General features: G+C 42.9%; 1 protein-coding gene across 3 annotated transcripts in view; it reads right to left on the bottom strand.

Moving 5' to 3' along the window:
• MALRD1 (MAM and LDL receptor class A domain containing 1) overlaps positions 1 to 22486 on the bottom strand; it is a 696170-nt gene that overhangs the window by 312829 nt on the left and 360855 nt on the right. For all 3 annotated transcript variants that reach the window (XM_077490931.1, XM_077490932.1, XM_077490933.1), the window contains one exon: positions 12067 to 12177. In XM_077490931.1, the coding sequence (XP_077347057.1) occupies positions 12067 to 12177 (111 nt within the window). The remainder of the gene's footprint in view (positions 1 to 12066; positions 12178 to 22486) is intronic.

The raw sequence follows: 22486 nt of genomic DNA, 5'->3' as shown, positions 1-22486 counted from the left end.
TCTGTGCTGCCTGACAGCAGGGCCCACCTCCTCCCTGCACACATGGGAATCCACCCACTGCTCCGCCGTCCTCTGTCACATTGGTTCCTCTCTGACAGTGGTGCAAACACATCACCTCGCCTGCCTTCTGCTCTGTTTCGCTGACAGTTGCCTGCCTAAGACGCACAGGGGAGAGGTTGAAGCAAGCAGACCAGCAGTTCTGACCCTGCAGTCACGGCAGTATCTGAATGAGCTGTTGGCCGGATAGAACATACAAGCGGGGCAGATGTGGCCCGCGGGCCGGGGTTTGGAGACCCCTGGCCTAGGCCATCTTTATGTAGAACAACATTTTTTTTTCAGCTCCTCAGAAAGTTCTTTGACATGAGGTGCCATATTGAACTTCCAGTGACCAGTATGAGAGAGGGAGAATGATAACACCAAATTTTACACACCTGCTTCCCATTCACACCTGAGACCTTGTAACACTAATGGGTCACATGATACTGGGAGGGAAAATGGCTAATTCAGCCCAATTTGGACATTTTCACTTAGGGGGTGTACTCACTTTTTTTGCCAGTGGTTTAGACATTAATGGCTGTGTGTAGACTTATTTTGAGGGGACAGGAAATTTACATGGTTATACAAGCTCTACACTTACTGTACACACTTGTAGCAAAGTGTCATTTCTTCAGTGTTGTCACATGAAAAGTTATATCATATATCCTCGAGTATAGGCCGACTCGAATATAAGTCAAGGCACCTAATTTTACCACAAAAAACTGGGAAAACTTGACTCAAATATAAGCCTAGGATGGGAAATGCAGAAGCTACTGGTAAATTTAAAAAATAAAAATAGATACCAATAAAATTACATTAATTGAGGCATCAGCAGGTTAAATGTTTTTGAATATTTATTTCAAAGAAAAACAGTAAACTAGCTACTAAGTATAATTGTAAAGAAAATATAAACCATAAACCTACAGTGAATAAAGACAAAATTAACTCAGGAAAATAAATATATATATATATATATATATATATATATATATATATATATATATATATATATATGTGTGTATGTGTATATATAATAGAATTGTATAGTGACCGTGAATTAGCTGCACCCACTTGGTAGTGTACCCAAAAAACACTGTGTAATCAAATGTAAAAAGAAGAAATAAGAGTGGTGCGCTTATTCAGTAAGTGACATGAATTAATATACTTAAAAAATGAACATGATAAGTATCCAAAACATACAAATAAATAAATGTGAATAAAAGTTCAACTAAAGCCCACTGGTAGAAATCAGTTCATATAACGAAAAAAAATCTCATAGGGGTAACTTGATAGAAGAAAATAAGCACATCAATCCAAACATTAACTGTTATATTTATGAATTGGCCACCTTCAAAAATGACCCAATGGTCAAACAAGGCTCATCAGATAAGAAATCTTGCTGATGGATTTTAAAGACATCCAGGTCCCAAGCAAAGACGAAGAACTACGTCCAGATCTTAGTTTCAAAACATCTTGGGAAACTCCATATATAGAGGAAACAGCTCAATCCAAGAAAATGGCACTTTTTGTATATGGCGCTCAAAGGAAACAAAGAACAGCCATAGTGCAATATTGCCAAATAAAAAGTACATTTATTAAATAAAAGAAGCTGCTTACATCAAGTAAGAATAAAAATCACATTAAGAAACAATGGGAGTAGTGACACACTTGCCTCCTCACCGTACTTCCATAAAACGCCACCAAAAAAGACGTCACAAGGCTCTACCCGATGCGTTGCGTTACTGGTCACGTGACTTCCTTAGGGATTCCTGTGAGCTGTTTCCTCTACATATGGAGTTTCCCAAGATGTTTTGATACTAAGATCTGGACCTAGTTCTTCGTCTTCACTTGGAACCTGGATGTCTTTACAGATTCATCAGCAGGATTTCTTATCTGACTGATGAGCCTTGTTTGACCTTCAGGCCATTTTTGGAGGGGAGTGGCCAATTCATAAATATAACAGTCAATGTTTGGATCGATCTGCTGTCTGTTTTTACTTCTATCAAGTTACCCCTATGAGATTTTTATCTTTATATGAACTGACTCCTACCATTGGGCTTTAGTTGGAATTTTATTCACATTTATTTATTTGTATGTTTTGGATACTTATGTTCATTTTTTAAGTATATTAATTCATGTCACATTACTGAATGAGCGCACCACTCTTATTTCTTCTTTTTACAATAACAAAAACCTCATTAATGTACATTCTATCAGTGCCCATGACATGCAGCCTGCTAGTGCCCATCACGTACAGCCTACCAGTGGCCATGAGGTACAGCCTACCAGTGGCCATGAGGTACAGCCTACCAGTGCCCATGAGGTACAGCCTACCAGTGCCCATGAGGTACAGCCTACCAGTGCCCATCAGGTACAGCCTACTGGTTCCCATCAGGTACAGCCTACCAGTGCCCATCAGGTACAGCTTAACGGTGCCCATCAGGTACAGCCTACCAGTGCCCATCAGGTACAGCCTACCGGTGCCCATCAGGTACAGCCTACCGGTGCCCATCAGGTACAGCTTGCCAGAGCCTAGTAATGCAATGTCATGCTGTATGTCAGAGCTGGATCTGAAGCGCCGTACAGCCGCAGTAATGATGCCCTGCCTCCTATGACAGACAGCACAATGATTCCTAGCATTAGATCAGTGTGCTGTCTATCACAAGAGGCAGTCTAGGAGGTGGGGCATCGTTACAGTGGCTGCATGGTGAGTCCGATCTCTGACACACAGCATGAGATCACGCTACCAGGCACTGGGGAGGCTGCACATGACACTTGTGAGAAGAGCAGGAGGGAGGGGAAACTGACAGGGGCGCACCGGGATGATATGTGCAGCACCCAGCGGGATGGCCCGCCCCTTTTCCGGGTTTTGGCTACATTTTCGGGACTTTTTCCATTAGCATACCAGAGCAGCTGGTAATGGGGTTGATGCAGGGGTGTACCTAGAACATTTGGCACCCAGGGGCCGATCCTATATATAGCACATACTCCCCCACGTAAAAAAAAAGTAAAAACTCCCACTGTGCCCCCTGCATACCTCTGCATCCTCCACAACTGCACCTCTGGACATACATTACACAGCACCCTGCACCTCTGGACCCCTTTACATTACACAGCACTGCACCTCTGAACCCCTTTAAATTACACAGTACTGCACCTCTGGACCCCTTTAAATAACACAGCACCGCACCTCTGGACTCCTTTAAATTACATAGCATCCTGCACCTCTGGACCCCTTTACATTGCACAGCATCCTGCACCTCTGCACCCCTTTACATTGCACAGCACCTTGCACCTCTGGACCCCCTGCATGTTACACTGACCCCCCAACAGTTCTGGACCCCATTATGGTTACACAGACCCCCCCCCGACAGTTCTGGACTCCCTGCTGGTTACACAGAACCCCCTCCCTCAGTACAGACCCCTGTCATCAGTACAAACCCCCCACCTCAGAATAGACACCCCTTTTCAGTACAGACCCCCCCCTTCAGTACAGACGCCCCCAGTCACCACAGCGCCGTTGCCTAAACCCACTCCATTGTCCCTGATTCGGTCGCGGGGGGAGCGCTGGCCTGGCACCCCCACAAGTGTGTGGCACCTGGGGCGGCCCGCCCTCCACTTGGTACACCACTGGGTTGATGTACTAATACTGGAGAGTGCAAAATCTGGTACAGCTGTGCATAGTAGCCAATCATCTTCTAATGGTTGCATGTTCAGTTAAGCTTCAACAATAAAAACTGGAAGCTGATTGGTTTCTATGCAGAGCTGCACCAGATTTTGCAGTCTCCAGTTTTATTAACCCCCCTGGCCGTATTGCCGAGTCTGGCTCGGAGTGAAAATTCAGCACCATTAGCGGTAACCCTGAGCCAGACTCGGGATCACATCGCTGGATCCAGGATGAATTTACTTACCTTGTCCCCTGGATCCACCGATGTGCCCCCTCCCCCCCGCTGTGCGAGCGAGCCGCCCTCCACTCGATGTATCACATCGCCGGGCTCCATTCCCTGCGAGCGTTGCAGCGCACGGGGTGGAGAACGGAGTCATATTGAAAAAATAAAACACACACATTACATACACTATAATGTAATCTTACAGATTACATTGCTGTATGTAATTATTTCACATCCCCTTTGTCCCTAGTGGTCTTCCCAGTGTCCTGCATGCAGTTTTATATTATAAAAACTGTTATTTCTGCCTGGAAACTGGAGATTGTCCATAGCAACCAAAACTGTCCCTTTACATCAAAAGAGGTTTTAGACCAGCTAGAAAACAGCGATAATAAATTAGAATCACTCGCAGAATTGAGAGATAGCGATTTGTGGGGAAATCCCACAAATCAAATACTGAAAAGTAATGACAGTGACAATTCTGCAATTGAGCAAATTTCAGTGTTTTTGATTTGATTTCATTATTGAATAATTTTTATTATTATTATTATATTATTATTTTGTATAATTATTGATAGTTATTTATTATATTATAATTTATGATTACATTTTTCAAACTTTATCATACCTGGGATGTCTGCTAGACTCTGGTTTGGATAGATTTAAGTGAGTTATTCCTAAGAATTACAGGACTACAATATAAAACACTAAATTTTCATGCAAAATAATGGTACCGCTTTCAGCACCTAAAATCTGAAATAATCATACCGCCAGGGAGGATAAATCAACCTCTAAGGGCCAGTTCACATCACAAAAAAGTCCTCCAGATCTGTTATGGATGCTTTTCTGCATGTGCTTTTTTAACGTGTTTTTGATGAATTTCTGATGCTTTTTTCTTCCCTTTTTCTGTTTTTTTTTTTTTTCACTGGAGTCCTGTGCTTTTTTAATCCTTTTTTTTATTCTTTTTACTGCGTTCCAGTACAGTTCTGTACAGGAAAAAAACAGCATGTTGTCCTTTTCTTTTCTAGAACGGAAAAGCATTGCAACGCACTGCGCGGCTGTGAACTATGCCATTGGAGCCATATAACCTACTTTCCATGCTTTTTTGATGCAGAAAAAAAACCCACTTCACTGTATGTGGTGTGAACAGGCCCTAAAAACAAATTCTTAACAACCAGAAGACAAACTGAACCAGCATATTTATAAGACTCCTAGACTTTGGGCGGGGGCCTGGCTGTCATAATAATATAATGGTTTCCAATGGTCACTGCTCACTGCCTCTGAATATGCAGTTAAGAAATTCTGACTGGTTGCTTGTAAGTTCCCGGTCAGTAAAAAAAAAGTTCTTAAAGAGACCCTGTCATGAGGAAAAAAACAAACCAAACTTCTGCTGGTATAAAGTGCAGGAGCCTAGAGGACCCTGCACATTCCTACAGCAGACACCAAAACCTTGCTAATAGGAGTGAACAATAGTCTATTTTTACATGCAAAGGCTTCAGTTCTTCAAGGTAGTGCCAAAGTCTTGTGACTGCCTCATCCTATTCCTGCTAACTCCTTTCCTCAAACACACACGCTTCTATTGGCCTTTTACTATGATGGACAGCTTTACTGGCCAACAGAAATGTGGAAGAGGCAGTAAAGAGCAGACAAGTTAGCAGAAAAGTTTGGGCATAAACAGGAATATAAATGAACTTGGATGTCCTCCTAACTCATCTCTATCCAAATTCAAAGTCAAGATATTTCTTTCAGTCCAATCAGTTGCAGGCTGGGTCATTCACCCCTGGGTCATTCACTAAATATGGGCACATGTCCATACAGACTGTCACGGACGCACTGCTTATAGTTCTGCAGCTAGTCTAAGGAACACAGGATCACAGAGGCACAGTCCGGCTAATAGGCATCCAGCGTTGAACAGATGTGCACACCGATGCGCATGAACATGCGCAGATCGCAGAGATTGTGTATGCACACACAGTAGCTATGCCTTGGTGCCCAGCTGTTTGATCTGCAAATTTACCCTGTGACCTGATCTTGAGCTTGCATCTGATCTAATACTGACCCAGCTTCCTGACCTCACTGATGTCTCCACTCCTGACCCTTGGCTTCCTTAACCTTGCTCTGCTTACTTGTCTGCCTGATCCTCCATTACCGACCCGGCCTGAACTCTGACCATCCCTTGCCTGCTGTCTCTACTGACTGATCTGCTGTGTATGACCTGGCTTGTCTGACCTTTCTCCTGTCTTGCATCTTTAGTGCATCTGCATCTGCTGCCCCTCAGCACTCCTGCATCTGCTGACCTGCATCCGCAGCGCACCTGCATCCTGTATCCTGCATCCACAGCACCTAAGCCGGTTCCTGTTCAGCTGCCATCATCTCCAGCCAAGAGAACTCTGCAGGCACTCATACCTCACTGTGCTCCTACGGTCATTGTCTTAACTCACGTGACTCCGGAGCCAGGGCTGTACAAGAGGTTTTCCTCTGCACGTCAGACTCACCTCCAAGGTACTTGTTAGTATCAAACAGCCATGCCTGAGCCTGTAAGAAAGACCTCCTCCACGGATGAGATTTGCCAACACCTTTCAGCCTTTACTCAATTGGTGGAATTTCTCCAGGACAGTTATGTGTGATTGGAGGGACAGGTGCAATCTCTGGCTACTGCTGCAAATCCTTCTTCTGTCTCAGCTCCTCCTACAAGCAAGACACCAACAGAGACTGCTACCGCACCCACCATAATGATGCTACCTCCAGAGCCAAGGGTTCCCATTCTGATTTTCCGGGGACCAAAATAAGTTCCGCAACGCATGTGAACTGTACTTTTCATTACAATCTCAGACCTTTTCCCTGGAAACCACCAAGGTGGGGTTCATCATTTCTCAAATTCAGGGTGAACCACAGACCTAGGCCCATCGCTGGCCTGAAGAATGCCATTTTATGCTAGACTCTTTGTCATCCTTCTTCAATGCCATGGCACAGTTGTACAATGACTCCCACCGGACTTCCACTGGAGAGGCTGCCCTTCATGCACTCCAGCAAGGCCGCCGAGGCAGTGGAGGACTATGTTATGGACTTCAGATGATAGTGCGCGGATACTCAGTGGAATAAAGCAGCCTTGCGGCACCAGTTTCGCTTTAGCCTATCTGAAAGCTTAAAGGATGAACTGGGCCAGGTCGGTATACCAAAATTTAATTACTCTGGCCATCCAGATAGACCAACATCTTTGGGAGAACAGGACAGAAAGAGCTACCCAGCAAGTCCGTCCAACCTGGATGTTACCCAGAGTGCCTGCTCCTGCTCACCCTGCCTTCACCAGTCCTGTCTCAGCCAATCCTGTACAAGTTAAACTGACACCAGATATCCCTGAGTCTATACAACTTAGATTAATGAAACCCTCACTATCTGCTGAAGTTACGCCGGCAACAGAACAACCTATGCCTATGTAAAAATGACGCTGGCAGGGAAGTGGTTAACACAAGGGGGCGATCAAGGGGTTAAGTGTGTTCCCTGGGTGTGTTCTAACTGTAGGGGGGGGGGGGGGGGCTACCAGGGACATGACAGAGATAGCTGTTCCTGATCACTGGGAACAGAAGATCTGACATGTCATCTGGCAGGATGGGGAATTGCCTTGTTTAGGCCGCGTACACATGGGCGGACTGTTCGCCCAACTTAGTCCGCTGAACAGCGTTTCAGCGGACAGTCCGCTCGTGTGTGGGCTTCAGCGGACTGTTTCAGCGGACAGTCTGACGAACAAAGTCTTACGGAATTTCCGTAAGACAGTCCGTTTAAACTTGGTTTTGTCCGTCCAAACTTGGTTTCAGCGGACAGTCCGCTCGTGTGTAGGCAAGTTGGACGGACTAAGTATCGCGCATGCTCAGAAAGGGTTTACACGGCCGAAGGTTGCATTGCAGTGTATAGGACGTCGTTTTTCTAGTCCCGTCGTACGTGCTGTACACGTCATCACGCACGTTTTCAGCAGACTGTTCGTTCATCGTGTGTGGTCAAGTCCGTTCATGCTAATTTTGAACGGACTGTTTGTCGGATTGTTTGACGAACTTAGTTGGGCGAACAGTCCGCCCGTGTGTACGCGGCCTTACATAGGTAGTTCCCTGTTCTACCTCTGTACACCACGTTCGTGGGTTACCAGCGGACAACGAGTCTGCTGCACCCATGGGCACACTCCCGTGGCACGCGCCTGCTATCTCCTGTGCAAAGAACGACGTACACCTTTTGTGCACGAGAGCCGACCTGCCACTGTATAATAATGGTGGCTGTTCGGCAAGAGGTTAAAGTGTGAACTTTTGAAGATAGATTCCCCACATTTAGCTCTAAAAAGTTCTTCTGAAAAACTTCAAAGGCATATTTTAGGTTTTCAGGGTAGCTCAGGCTAAAAGCATAATCATTCTTTCTAATACAAATGAGTGCGCTATATGAAAAAAAATACACTATATCAATATGCTTGTTTTTCCTACCAATGCAGCAAAAATATGGTATATTTGTTTTCAAAATGTAACAACATAGTGCAAAGTGGACGGGGCTTAAGGCTCGGTTCACACAGGGGCGACTTGCCCAGGCGACTTAGCCGCCTGACAAGTCGTGCTCCGTTCTGTACTATGGAACCGTTCTAATAGGAGCGACTCAAGTCGCTCCGACTTAGAAAAAAGGTTCCTGTACTACTTTTGGGGCGACTTCAGGCGACTTGCATTGACTTCTATACAGAAGTCGTTTTGCAAGTAGCCGCTGATGTCGTTTGCAGGTCGCGTCTGTGAGTCGCGCTGCAAGTCGTGCCGCCCCTGTGTGAACCGAGCCTTACAGAATCAAATGTTGAATGTCCAACATCTCCAAAACCAAACAAACAGAAAGTTTGTTTTTGTGATACAAATCAGCACAAATTGTATAATTGTTTTTAAAATGTAATGACCTGTGGTGTGAAGTGGGAGAGGTTTCATCAACTATCATATCTCTGAAACCAATCAATGCTCCATATACTGTATGCGTGGTTCCTCTTAAATAGGGTACCTATATTAGACAACACCTACAAGAGGATTAGCATGCCTGCCAGGCAAGTAGCACTTTCACAGCAATAGCGGCTCTAATATTGTCAGCCTTTCTTTGACTGTCTTTGTGTTTTATTGCCAAGCCTCCAACTCATGCAGAAAAAAAACAACAACTTGGTGACAGCAGGGTTTGAGTTTCCTCGTGTACATTGTCATATCTTTATATAAAGTTGTGAAACATATTACTATTTCACACAGAAGCGATATCAAAATGTCACCGCTAAAAATACCCACACTTGAGCAATACCCTCTGTTTTATGCCGCCGTAGCAGATTGCCTCATTACCTAGGCACACAGCGTTCTCCTGTTTAACATTTGAGAGATGATCTTCCAAGATCTACTGTATGCTAAACAAGATATCCGAGCGCAAATACATATCGCTTTAATTATTTGGCTAGGAGACACATTGTTGAACATATGGTAGGTCCAATTAATTACTATGCCACTGACATTGTTTATGGTACTATATTTCAGCTTTGCTCCAGTAAATTAGACATTGCGTTAAACTCCGAGGGGAATATTATGAGGGTAACAGAATGAGAAATGTATTATTAAGCTCTTGTTACAATCGCGGTTTCAGGGCTACTATGGTTCTCATCTCATAAAAAGGTAGAGAGAAGAGACGAAACAAAAGACACTTCTGTAAGCTATATGGGGGGGGTGGAAAGCCAATAGGAATATTTCTACATAAAGCAGAGAAGACAACAACGTGAACATAACCCATGCAGTGCAATAACTCATAGTAACCAGCTGTCACTCTAGTCATAGTAGAGAGAGATGAGTGGGGGGTGTGGCCTGCAGCGGCATGTGGTAGGACGCTTATCACTGAGATCCCACGGTCTATCCTATTGTGATCCTTCCCTTGCCATCTCAACCACTCTGTACCGACCACGATCACCGGCTATTGGCCCCTGGATCCACCCAGACCTGTCACCATCTCGATTGGAGCAAATGATGACAGGAGGAAAAATAAGCTGCAATCGTGGCAGCCCTGGAGTCCCAAGATGGCACCGACTTCCCTCGGTCCCAGAGTGCCCCATGAGGCACAAACAAGCTGAAGGACGCTGGGGGTAAGTCCCACAAATCCACCACACATTAGGGGAGGGAACAGCCCAGGAACATGTTGTACTATGCCCTGAAGTTGTCAGGTGCTGGCTGCTCCCTGCTCCTAGATACATCAGCTCCACTGAGTGATCCTGACCCTGCTGACCCAGAGGGGCCCGGTGCACTGGATAATACTGTGCCCTTGTAGACCTCACCTATACCAGCTCCATATATTTTTGACATGCCCACTGATGAAACGGTACAGCCCACACTGAGTGACATATTACACGCAGTCCATAAATGTACAGCCTCAGTGGTTGATCTTAAAGAGCAATTTGGGAGTCCTAAAGAGACAGTGTCACTCCTTCGCCAGGACCTCCAAAATATCAGAGAGATAACTACAGCAGTGGAGGGATGGGTCAGTGACCTGGAGGACCAGCTGCCCCCCTAGTCAGAGACACCAGAATGGCTGCCCAATATGTCATACATGCTAATAATAGAGCTGACAACATGGAGACTAATTTTTGACTAAATAATGTCCGCAGCAGGGCTGCCTGATAAGGTTGAGGGTCGCGATCCCACTGACTTTGTGGAGCAATGGCTGCAAGAAATATTCGGCAAGGAGGCCTTCACTCCCCTCTTTGGAGTGGAGCGGGCACATTGCACACCCCCTCGGCCCCTCCCTCCGGATGGCCCCCCACGCTCCATGCTTGCTCACTTACTAGCCTACCTATGCACTGCTTCAGAAAGTCTGGAATAAATGGAAGCAACTATAGCACGCCACAGGTTACACTGCATATAGTCCGCTTTGGGGAAATCATACCTATATGAACAAGCCAAAATCGAACAGGGGCCCAGATGGCGTGCCTGGGGGATAACTCTTTTCTCCCCAGGTGTTTCATGGGAGGTTGATGTCATATGTAGACCTGCAGCGTAAATTCGCTTTACCTGACCACATGTTTTATTACTATATACAGCTATCCCACAGCAGTCAAAGCACAGGGTGAATCAATGGAGTGGTCACTTTCACCTACCCAAATATTCAATTTAATTAAGTCTGCAACTGAAACAAAGTGTTTTATATTCCAGTGCTATTACATGTTCTTAATTGAATACCCACCAGGGCAATGTCGCAATGGGAGGAAGATGTAGGCACTTTCACAGGGGATCAAAGGGATGAAGCTTTCCAGTCGGCCAATATGTGCTCTCTTAATGTCTCATAGAAGGTGTCACAATTGTATATTTTGCTCAGAGTGCACTACACCTCACTAAAACTTCACAAGATGGGAAGACTCCCCAACTCCTTGTTTGGTAGATGCCGACAAACATCTGGGGATCTTATTTATCTCCTTTGGCGATGTCCAATGTTACATCACTGTTGGAGTGAAGTCCTTACCACGCTCAATAGGGTATTTCAGGTTACTGTCCCCTAAACCCCATCCATTGCTTACTTGGAGTCCTTGAGGAAGTGATACCGAGGAAGCGACTAGGGCGGCATTTTCTAGGGCCCTATTTCAGGCCAGGAAGGTCATTCTAATGGGTTAGAAGTCTACAACTCCCCCATTGGTCAAAACATGGGTGACTCATATGGGGAACACGCTTCAGTTGGAGTGGTACATATACCAGCATCGGGGTTGACTCAACAAGTATAAAAAACTTTGTTCCCCATGGCTTGATTTCCCCATGCTAGCACCTAGGGAATCGTGTCCTAATGGGAGTATTGCAATGTCCCACTGGATGAATACACTCTAAGAGAATCATAGGAATATGGAAGTGGCAAACTGAGGCATATAGTCGCTTGCAGGTCTTTTTAAATTGACTACTCAATATTCATTATTCTGAGTGCATGGATGAGATAGGTCTCAGAGGGGGTGTTATGTTTAACCCTGTTGAAAGAAATTGCAAATTGTTATCTGCTTTTTTGCAGATGACAATTTGAACGTTTGAAGCTAATATTTTAGCACGTGGAATTAAAACCATTATCTGTTAAACAGAAATGGGCAAATTATTGTACAATCCCATTACAAAATGAATCAGGAAAGACAAACCTGAAAGTAAGACAGAGTTCTCAGGTAAACTTCAGCTCTCCTCCAACTTGCTCCTTGTTTACCACTTTGGGACCATAGTTCATAAGTCATGTTACCGAGATGAATAAGTACCTGTAATCAGAAAAAAAGAACATTACATTTTCAACACAGACATCTCTTCCAGATTCATCAGTAACTATGGAACCCTAACAAGCAGCAAGTGACATCTTCCAGACCCTTGGTACTGCTCTGCACCTAGTCCAGGTAGACCTGCTTTTCTGGCACAGTGGCCGACAATCTCTGCAGATGAAATGGACAAAAAAATAATAAAATAAAATAAACTGAGTGCTTGTTTGAGGAGAGACCCTGGAGGTGTACACAGATCAAATAAATGTGATTAAAAACGTCTCTCAATAATAGGGACAAAGTCCATAGCAACAGGCTCTAAGATGAAGCGGGAGAGGAATCCATAAACCAGCACTAAGGGCACCCAGTGTAAAGAGCTAGAAGTAGTCTTTGCAATGCAACAAAGGAAAACAAAACCACAGCACCTCTAAGTGCAGTATTGGTAAACCATTTAATGACAAGTCAAAAGTGAAACTACTCACAAAGGGAGCATAAACAAAAGCATGATAGTAATCCTGCAGCAAAATCCAGGGGTGGTTTTCTCCTAAAGATCTGTGTCTCTGAAGTACAGTTGACAGTTCGTGCAGGTGGATTCCAGAATTCACAGCCTATGAGAACAGCAGGGAACACAGGGGTGATCTGCGATGACGTCACTTCCAGGTGAAGGGTGAGAGGAGGCGGCTTCGTGTTCGGAGTAGATGGCCTAAAGGAAGGAGCAAGCATGCTCCAAACATGAAGCTGCCTCCTCTAACCCTGCACCCAAGTGATGTCATCTATGATTGCTCCTGGAAATGTATCAGTAAAACACAACTGTTCCCATCTAGGCTGTACCCAGTTTACGATAAAGAAGGATTCTACAATTGCCATCTGTCTATCGATCATCACTCTTCGATGGTGAATTTGGAGTCCTTTCCAACTAGCACATGTCAACTATTTAGTTCACTATTATTGTAATCGTCATAATCAAAATTATTATTATTATTGTTACAATATTATTGTGGTAGTAAAAGCATTGTCTTAGAATTAATAAATGCCATCATCCAAGTCGATCCGTGCAATAGATCACACATGGGACTATTTCATACACTTATGACATATTCCAAATTCAGTGGCATGACCTACCCTATTGATACAATATTAAATGAACACAACTTTTAGTGTCTCAAAGGCATTATGATTGTTTAGTGGACCAATAAAGGGGCATGTTTGCTTAGCTCCATAGTCAGTTGGTTCCAATGTTCTCTCTATGTCTTATGTTTCCTATCTCTGCTGTCCCTTAAAGCGTGGTATATGCTTCTAAGTCCCTATACCCCTCCAATGAGAACCCTATTCTTTCCAGTCCACTGGGGAATCTAGCCAGGCTTGTGTAGCACTGTACGTTTACATATGTATGGTATATATGAATGTTTGGAAAGTATGTTTAATTAAAGAAAATAGGAATTGTATCAAAATGCTCACCAGCAGGGTAGCATGCACATTATTTCAAGCTGTATTTCAGGTTATAAATCTTCTTGCACAGAAAAAAATAATTTCATTTGTTAATGCCATAAATAAAACTCAGTGAATGTTTGTGTGATTATATAGTTCTGACATGCACCCTCCCAACCCCACAGTGTATACTACATAATGGTCTGGCATAATCTGGCAAAATAAACTGTAAAGGGTGGGTTGGTAACTTTACAGTGTCCCTTGAACTTGCAGTGTATATTTCTATTATTTTACAGGTCTCTAGCCATGTACAAGCCAACTCATTAAATATTTGAAATTGATAACCTCTGTGCCTGGTTCCTTGCAATACACTTATACTCCACTGGAATAGAGCGTCCAGTGAAAAAGTGCACAATCATGCATGTTGAGAGTGTGTCAAAAAGGTAGGGTTACCCTTGTGAAGTCACAGACACAACAAATATAGGGTACAACCTTGTACAACCTTGTCCACAGCATTAAATATTCTGCTTTCCAAGGTATGGTCACAGAGGGGACATTGGGGTTTGTCTGTAACCAGCTTTGCTACTGTAAAAAATCATATAAAGATGGAAGTAGGTATTGATCCAGGGAACGCGTACGAAACTTGAAAAGTAACATCTATTGATGTGTTTATTTCTCATTAACTTAACAATAGACAGTGGTGCTGATTTACTAAAGGCAAATAGACTGTGCACTTTGCAAGTGCATTTGCTCCAGAGCTTAGTAAGCAATGCGAAGCTCTGCTGATTTCCATCATCCAATGTGCAAGCAAAAATAAATTTTTATTTTTTTCCTTGCATTTGATTTCTTATTCTTTGTAACATGAAGCTTTACCTCATCTACTAAGCTTTGGAGTAACTGTACTTGCACAGTGCACAGTCTATTTGACAAGAAATTCAAGAGAAGCAGGATGGAAAATGTTTCTCTAGTTTCTAAGTCCTTGTTTATACTTGCATTGCTCTGTGAACAAAGATCTGCATTTAGATTACTCTTTGGAGAGCATTTAATAGGTGATACAATGCTTCCTCAATGCCTGTTTAACCCTGTAAATTCAGCACTATTGCGCCACAACTGCATGCATTGCATGCTGTTGCATGACGGTTGAAGTGCAGCTCCATTCACTTGAATGGGTCAGGTTCCAGGGCAGTAGTAATATTTAATATTGCTTTATAGGATGATGGTGTGCAAAACTTGTAAGCAAGTTAAAATAGCCAGTTAGGCGCTTTCCCGGATGGGAAGGTAAAAGGTAATGCCTTTCTCGGTTTTTTGGTGTTTTTTATGGGTTCTTCTCTGGGTCCGGCCCACTAAGCCTGTGATATAAATTGGGAGAAGGTCCTGTAAAGGAGAGCACTCTTGCTTGCTCGCTGGCAGAGTCGGCTAAGGATTTATCTCCAACAGCATGTTTCCAACAAAGGCCAAGTAGTGAGTTAAGACTGGTCCCTGTAAGAGAGAGACAACGAATGACACCCACGAGGAGCAGAAAGCTGCTTATTGCTTATGTTGTCATTGGGATGTAAAACCATCAGAACCTGGAGTTCTCCCTGAAGACATCAGTCCTGGAGGAGTGCTCTTGATGGACTTTGTACTGCATGAACACTAACTTTGCAGGTATGCAGGGGCAGCCTGTAGTGAGAGTTAGGGAATTAGGGGAAGAATTATGCCTTTGAATGTTGGACTCTGTATTTTCCTTTGTCCTTTTATAAGTAATCTGCATGAAACATTGTCCCTGCCTGGTCCGAAGTTATTAAAGAAGTGAAATATAAGTAACAAGCACACACATAGTCTATCAAGTGGGCCTCATACTACTAGTGTGAAAACACAAGCGTTTACTTAAGGTAAAGGAAGTTTTACAGCAGCCTGTCAATAGTGTGTACCGGTTACAGTTGGAACGGCCTCTAGCAGTGAGGGAGATGTTGTTGGCACTCCTTCTGCCTGTGGTTGTTTCCCAGAGCAACAGGAGCGGATTCGGACCGCAGAGGTTTCCATCCTGTACAGAGGTACGGAATTTCAAGAGTTACGTTTCGTAAATGTGTAGAGCACAGGCAGAGTGCACGGAGTGGCCCACTCCACTACCGGGGAATGTTAGTGGAAAACGCTGCACAGGTGAATGCAGATGAGGCTCAGCATGTCACTCCTAAATGCATATTACAGAGAAGGTGTGCATTGTCATGGGGACCCGTACATAATTCTATAAGTAGAGGCTCACCTTAAGGTCAAGAATTCCCCTATGACAGCCTCAGCCTTGTTCCAGGGCATTGAGTGATCCTGTACAAGGTGTAAGGTGCCTAGTGTAGCCCAGAAGTACCCATCCTGGGGTAGGCCTTTCATGTGACTATTGCTTGGCGCCCAACGAGGAGGGAAACATGAAAAACGGGACAAACAACTACCCCTTACCTATCCACCCCCCCCTCCATTACAAACAGATAGCAAATGCGAGATCACATTTAGAGGAATCTAATTCCATATCTATTTTCTAATATAGATAGCAAAAACATTTAGGTATTTCAAATGCCATGTACATACAGCAAAAAATTACAGAAAGAAAATAGAATAGTTTAAGTTTGCAACTTACTAGCATCAAAGACGCAGGGAAGTGTGACAGTGTTTACTGAACTTGCTTTGGCATTTATTTTGGTGCAGATATTGTTTGGAAACAAAATGTTTGCAACTGTAATGAATTGCAAATGATCCTATATGCTAATCCCATTCATTAACATCACAAAATAGGCCTAAGAAGTAACAGTGCGTAATCTCATTACCACCCTAGTGAATATATTACTGTTTAATCATGAAGGCAAACACTGACAGCCTCATTTCACAAGTTACTCTAAACGCTTTAGACTTTATTTAACCATCTCAATACAGGGCACTTATACCCCTTTTCTGCCCAGGCCATTTTTTATCTTTTAGCACTATCACACTTTGAATCACAACTGCGCGGTCATGCAACACTGTACCCAAATTATAATTTTTTTATTTTTATTCACACAAATAGAGCTTCCTTTTGGTGGTATTTAATCACTGCTTGGATTTTTATTTTTTACTAAAAAAGAAAAAAAGACTGAAAATTTTGAAGAAAAAAAGTTTTTCTTAGTTTCTGTCAGTAAGTTTTGTAAATAAGTAATTTTTCTCCTTCACTGATGTGCGCTGATGAGGCGGCACTGATGGGCACTGATAGACTGCACTAATGGGCACTAATGAGGTGGCACTTATGGGCACTGCTGAGGCGGCACTTATGGGCACTGAGTAGGTGGCACTGATGCGGAGGCACTAATATGCCACACTGATGAGCACCAATAGGTGGCACTGATATGCAACACTGATGAGCACTGATAGGTGGCACTGGTGGGCACTGATAGGCAGCACAGGTGGGCACTGATGGGCAGAACTGGTGGGCACTAATAGGCAACACAGATAGGCAGCACTGATGGGCACAGATGGGAGGCACTGGAAGTGGTTAAAGAGAAATCACATATGTTCACAAAATACACATATGACATACCAGATAATATTATAGGGGTGGGGCATATAAACGGTGCACTCTGCAAGTTTAGTTGCTCCAGAGCATATATATATATCAAGTGAATGATGGGAAGCTTTGTTGACTTCCATCATCCAATCATGTGCAAGCAAAAATGCTGTTCTGCTTTTTTTTATATATGTTTCTTGCACCTGCTTGGGTATTCTTTGCAAAGTGAAGCTTTAACTCATATATCAAGCTCTTGGGCAACTGCACTTGCAGAGTGCACAGTCTGTGTGCTTTTCGTAAATCCACGCCAATGCCTCCGGGTATAAGGAATTTATGTGAGATGATTTGATTATCATATGTTGCCAAAACAGACACACAAAAAGATGGTCCTACTGAAGCAAAACTGCTGATAAATTCCCTAATTGCACAATAGAATACACAATACCCCATCTCTAAAGCTGGCCACAGAAAGATAGAGAACAGTTGAAAGTGCATGAATGATCCAACGGTCACGTGGCGGGGCCAGCGGTATGGTAACACGAAGAAGTAGCACGCTCCAAGTCCATCTCCCAAATGCAAAAGAGGTTCACAGTATTATATATAGTTGAATGCAATTCCACGATTAACAATTACACTTGCAGATTACAGAAGTGAGCACTAGAAGCTTTGTCTTACACGCATGCAGTATCCCTTGTGGTGGCAGGTTCAGTAGCACTTACTAACAGGTTCAGTAACTTTCAGTAACGGGTTCAGTAACTTCCAATCCAACAACTCCCTCTTCTGTAACACCCTTTGGAGGCTGCAGGGGACCATCTTCCACCTAGGACTACATTCCATTCCTGAGCAGCAAGGTACCACCTGTTGGGTGGAGAAGAACTACACCTGCCACCACCTTTAATGCATGTCTCCTGTTATAGTGTTTCTACTAAACAGGATACTTTTTCTTTGCAATAAGGGCCATGGCACTAGCAATCCTGTTGCAGGCAGAGGCCTGCCAGCAACAGCATCACTACACTGGCTCTAGGTCATCTCTTTGACTCACTTCAGATTGTCACTCACCAGTCAAGAAAGCAGAGATGGAGTGATCCCCCACTGGTTCAGCCAGTAATGCAATAGGAGCAGATAAGTGCTTTTTGTCCTTTTGGAGCAGCCATGCCGAGCTGTAGACATGGCGACCTCCAATGGTCCAGCAGAGTATAGCTTTTCTAAAGGAAAAAATGGGGCCATGATCAAGCCAGCTTCTATCATGGCAGGGGTTAACAGCTCTGATCCTGTAAGTGCTGAGAGCTTTGCCCTTTATTGTTCATACTATCCATGGAAGATCAGAAAACGCGCCTTCCTCAGCACGTAGAAGTGATCAGGCAGCAATCATTTCTGCAAATGGGAAGAAAGACATTACGGCTGGTTATTTCCGCTGCAGTAGTTATGGCAGTCGCAACAAAAAGAGAAAAGACATCATGCACTAAAGGTATAGTTCACCTTTAGGAAAACAGTTTTCTGTGTCTTATTATTTTTAAGTCGATTTAAATCCAAGCATTACAATTTGGTATAAGCTATAAAAAAAAAAAAAACATTTTAAACATAATTTTTAATTGTTTCAATCTGTATTTTTTTTTAAATTATTCCCGGTGACCCTGACATGAAGACCTTTCTTCAGGTACTTTTTGCTATGGGATGACAACTGCCATTGTTTAGACTACAAGTGGATATGCCAATATGCACTGCACAGACATGATCCAGGATTGTCAATTAAAAAAAAAAAAATGGTTAAGACTTAAGAGAAATTGTTTTCCTTTTGTGTGTACCATGACAGTGAAGGAATTATGGATTGTACCCATTAGGCACATATCTTTTTTGTCACGCCATCGCACTGCCATCATTTTGCCTTTCTGCCAGGCAACCATTTCTCCAGTCTTGAGCTTCTTATTGCCAAAGATTGGTGGCATGTCACGCCGGTTAGCCCTAACGGTTCCATAGGCATTCGTTTTGTTCTGCAGAAGGAATTCATAAAGTTCAGGAGATGTGTAAAAGTTGTCTGTAGTAACACAATAGCACTCATTTAGCAATGGTTCAATCAGTGAAAGAATGGTAGATGATGTCATTCCACAATTGCTGTATTTTGCGTTGAATATGGTTCCTTTCCCAGTGTATAGGGCAGAAATCCAAATGTAACCAGTTGTCGATCTGCATAGCATGGAGAATTTTACACCAAATCGTACTCTCTTTCATGCCATGTATTGTATCCAGCTGAGCCTTCCTTTGTAGGCCATTCGATTTTCATCTATGCCGATGTCTCTATCTGGCACATAGCTCCGTTGGAAATTCTTCAGAATCATTTGATATACTTACTAAATTTTCTTGAGTTTTGGTGCTGGATAAGTAGTTTCATCAACTTCTTCATTGTTTTCAAAGTGCAAATATTTAATTATCGGGGACATGACAGTGCCAAAGAATGGAGTGGCAAGTTATTTATTGGTTGTCCAATACCACTTCTGCAGGGGTTTCCCCACCACTCCCTGAAGAATTATTAGGCCCAGATATTTCCAAATGTTCTCTTTGGTCACTGGTTCCTACTTCTTGAAAACTTCTGATGCGTAGCAGCTTGTTGCTCTTGGTGTCAGTTTGTCTCCATAACTATTATTTCTATAACCTTATCGATCAAAAGTAGTTGTAGGTATGCCAAGGGGTTGTCATCTTTAACATCCACTTTCATACCAGGTGCTCCAATAAATGGGAATCTTGGGGGGCGCTGCGTGATCCGTACCACAGCACCAAGTCATAAACTGCTTTTGATGTAGAGGCACGCTTTTTGGATGCCATGGCCATTCTCCAGTTTCTAGGCAGAAAAACAGTAAAACTGCAGGCAAGGGCACTGGATAAAGCACTGGGGGGGGGGGGGGGGGGGCAAATTGAGGTCAAATGATTTGATACAATAATGTAATTCAATAAGATTACAATGTATTGTGTGTTGTGATTTATACACTTTGAATCTGCCGCCGGTTCCAACCCCCTGTGTCGTGACGCTCGCAGGGAAGGGAAGCCGGAACACACAGAGCATCAGGCGGAAGATCTGGCTGCCGGAAACAGCAGGAGTACATCAAGGGATCTTGGGGCAAGGTAAGTCACCACTTCCAGGATCCAGTGATGCAGTCCCGAGTGTGGCTCGGGGTTACCGCTAATGATACTGAAATTTCACCCCGAGCCACACTCAAGAATACCATCAAGGAGGTTAAAGTAGAACTATAGGCAACATTTTTCTTTCATTTTGGATAGAGCAAGGGAAGGTTATAACCTGTTAAGATTTTTTTCACCACCTGTATCCCATTGCAGAGATTTCCTTTCACTTCCTGTCCCATAGCCAAACAGGAAGTGAGAGGAATTCACTGAAAATTAAGGGAATTCCTTGGGAACCCTCAGGTCATTAGAACAAGTGTCCCCATTGGAAGATTTTCCCTCTATTACTTTTCTGGGGAAAACCCAAAATGTGGCATTTTATTTCACTTTCACTTTCAATGATAATAGTAAACAAAACAAATTGAGAGGGCGTATCTCCTTAATGGGGGCACAGACAGCAATAAAAATTGAAAGGCGGTCTAATCCCTCTCCTCTCTATCCAAAACTAAAAAAAAAACAGTTTTGCCTTTAGTTATACTTTAAGGTGCCTTGTGATTGCTCACTATCACCAGTAGATATCACTGGTATCACTAGTTGAAGTATGAGATTTCACAAACAAAACTTAGTTATGAATATTTATATTTTCTACAGCATATCTAGAAGGAGGTCTATGTCGCTGGTGCATGCTGGGGGAGTAAATAAACACTTGGGACAGGCCATGTTCTCGCTCTCTTCCCCTGGGCTGAGTTTTTTGGGAGATGCTGCTGGATGGAGCTCTGCTGTTAGGCCCAATAGCCTGGTTTAGGGCCTAACTTGCTGGTCTGCAGGAAACTGTCCCAAGGAGAAGATTCTGGGGAGGCCCCTTACTGGAGAGAGCAAGAAAGAAGGCTGGCCTCACTGGAGGACACACTGAAATTTGGGAATTTGCTTGCAGTGTTTCTGGGTCGGCTTAAAGGTTCTGGCACAGAAGCCGGAAACTGATCTGGAGAGTCTGTATTTGATTTGCTATGGTATCTGAGACCCCTGACCCTCACCTCCTTAACCATTCTGCAATAAATCTTCAAAAAGACAAGTGACCAGCGCCTAATATCTTTCCTCTATCCTCTTAATTTAGCCATGGGTTAAACATGCCATGAAGACATGAAGCCCTGGGGTGAAAATGCCTGTATCTGGAGGTGCTATCCTGCCTTTGGTGTGTCAGGGGGGTGTTACATACAGAATGTATTCATATGCTGCATTGCATATTGTGAATATAATGTGTGCTCTAGATTGTAATTTTGGATTTGTTCTCAACAAAATCTACCTTTTTGAGATAAAAAAATATATATCAGCAGCACTGAGGTGCAAAAAATGATACTAAAAGGTAAAAATAGTAATTTCTTTTTAAAAAATTCGCAATTGCACATGGCTTTAGCAAAAATAAATGCCATCCAATTAGGGTTTAAATCTGCTTTAATCGTTTCTATTTTTTTCAACAGAACATTTTTTCCCTGTAGCTATCTACCAGTATATAAATAATTTATAATTTAACTGCATCTTTACTTTTTTTGACAATAGACAATATCATGGATGAAAAAAATAGCACAATCCATATCCAATTATCTCGTTCTATAAAATAGTTTATTTAGTATTAGGATATCTGTCAACTCCTAGACAAATTGTGTTCCATACTGCCGGATCCATTATTCTTCTTTCCACATCACTGATTAAAAAATATATATATATATATATATATATATATATATATATATATATATATATATATATATATATATATTTTATTTTTTTTTTTTTTTTTTTTTTTTTTTATATAGTTGTGGTGCTCATAAGTTTACATACCCTGGAAGAATTTATGATTTCTTGGCCATTTTTCTGAGAATATGAATGATAACACAAAAACTTTTCAGTCACTCATGGTTAGTGTTTAGCTGACGCCATTTATTGTCAATCAACTGTGTTTACTCTTTTTAAATCATAATGGCAACAGAAACTACCCAAATGACCCTGATCAAAATTTTACATACCCTGGTGATTTTGTCCTGATAACACGCACACAAGTCGAGTTTCTGGACTCCTGATACACCCTTGCATCTTTCATCCAGTGCTGCACTGATGTTTCTGGATTCTGAGTCATGGGGAAAGCAGAAGAATTCTCAAAGGATCTGCGGGAAAAAGTAGTTGAACTGTATAAAACAGGAAAGGGATATAAAAAGATATCCAAGGAATTGAGAATGTCAATCAGCAGTGTTCAAACTCTAATCAAGA

This window comes from Lithobates pipiens, unplaced genomic scaffold (assembly GCF_037356315.1).
Source record: "Lithobates pipiens isolate NorthernLeopardFrog02 unplaced genomic scaffold, aLitPip1_a1.2 Scaffold_19, whole genome shotgun sequence".
Classification (NCBI taxonomy): Eukaryota; Metazoa; Chordata; class Amphibia; order Anura; family Ranidae; genus Lithobates; species Lithobates pipiens.
Note: the sequence above shows the minus strand (reverse complement) of the source record. Positions and strands in the feature narration are given on the sequence as shown.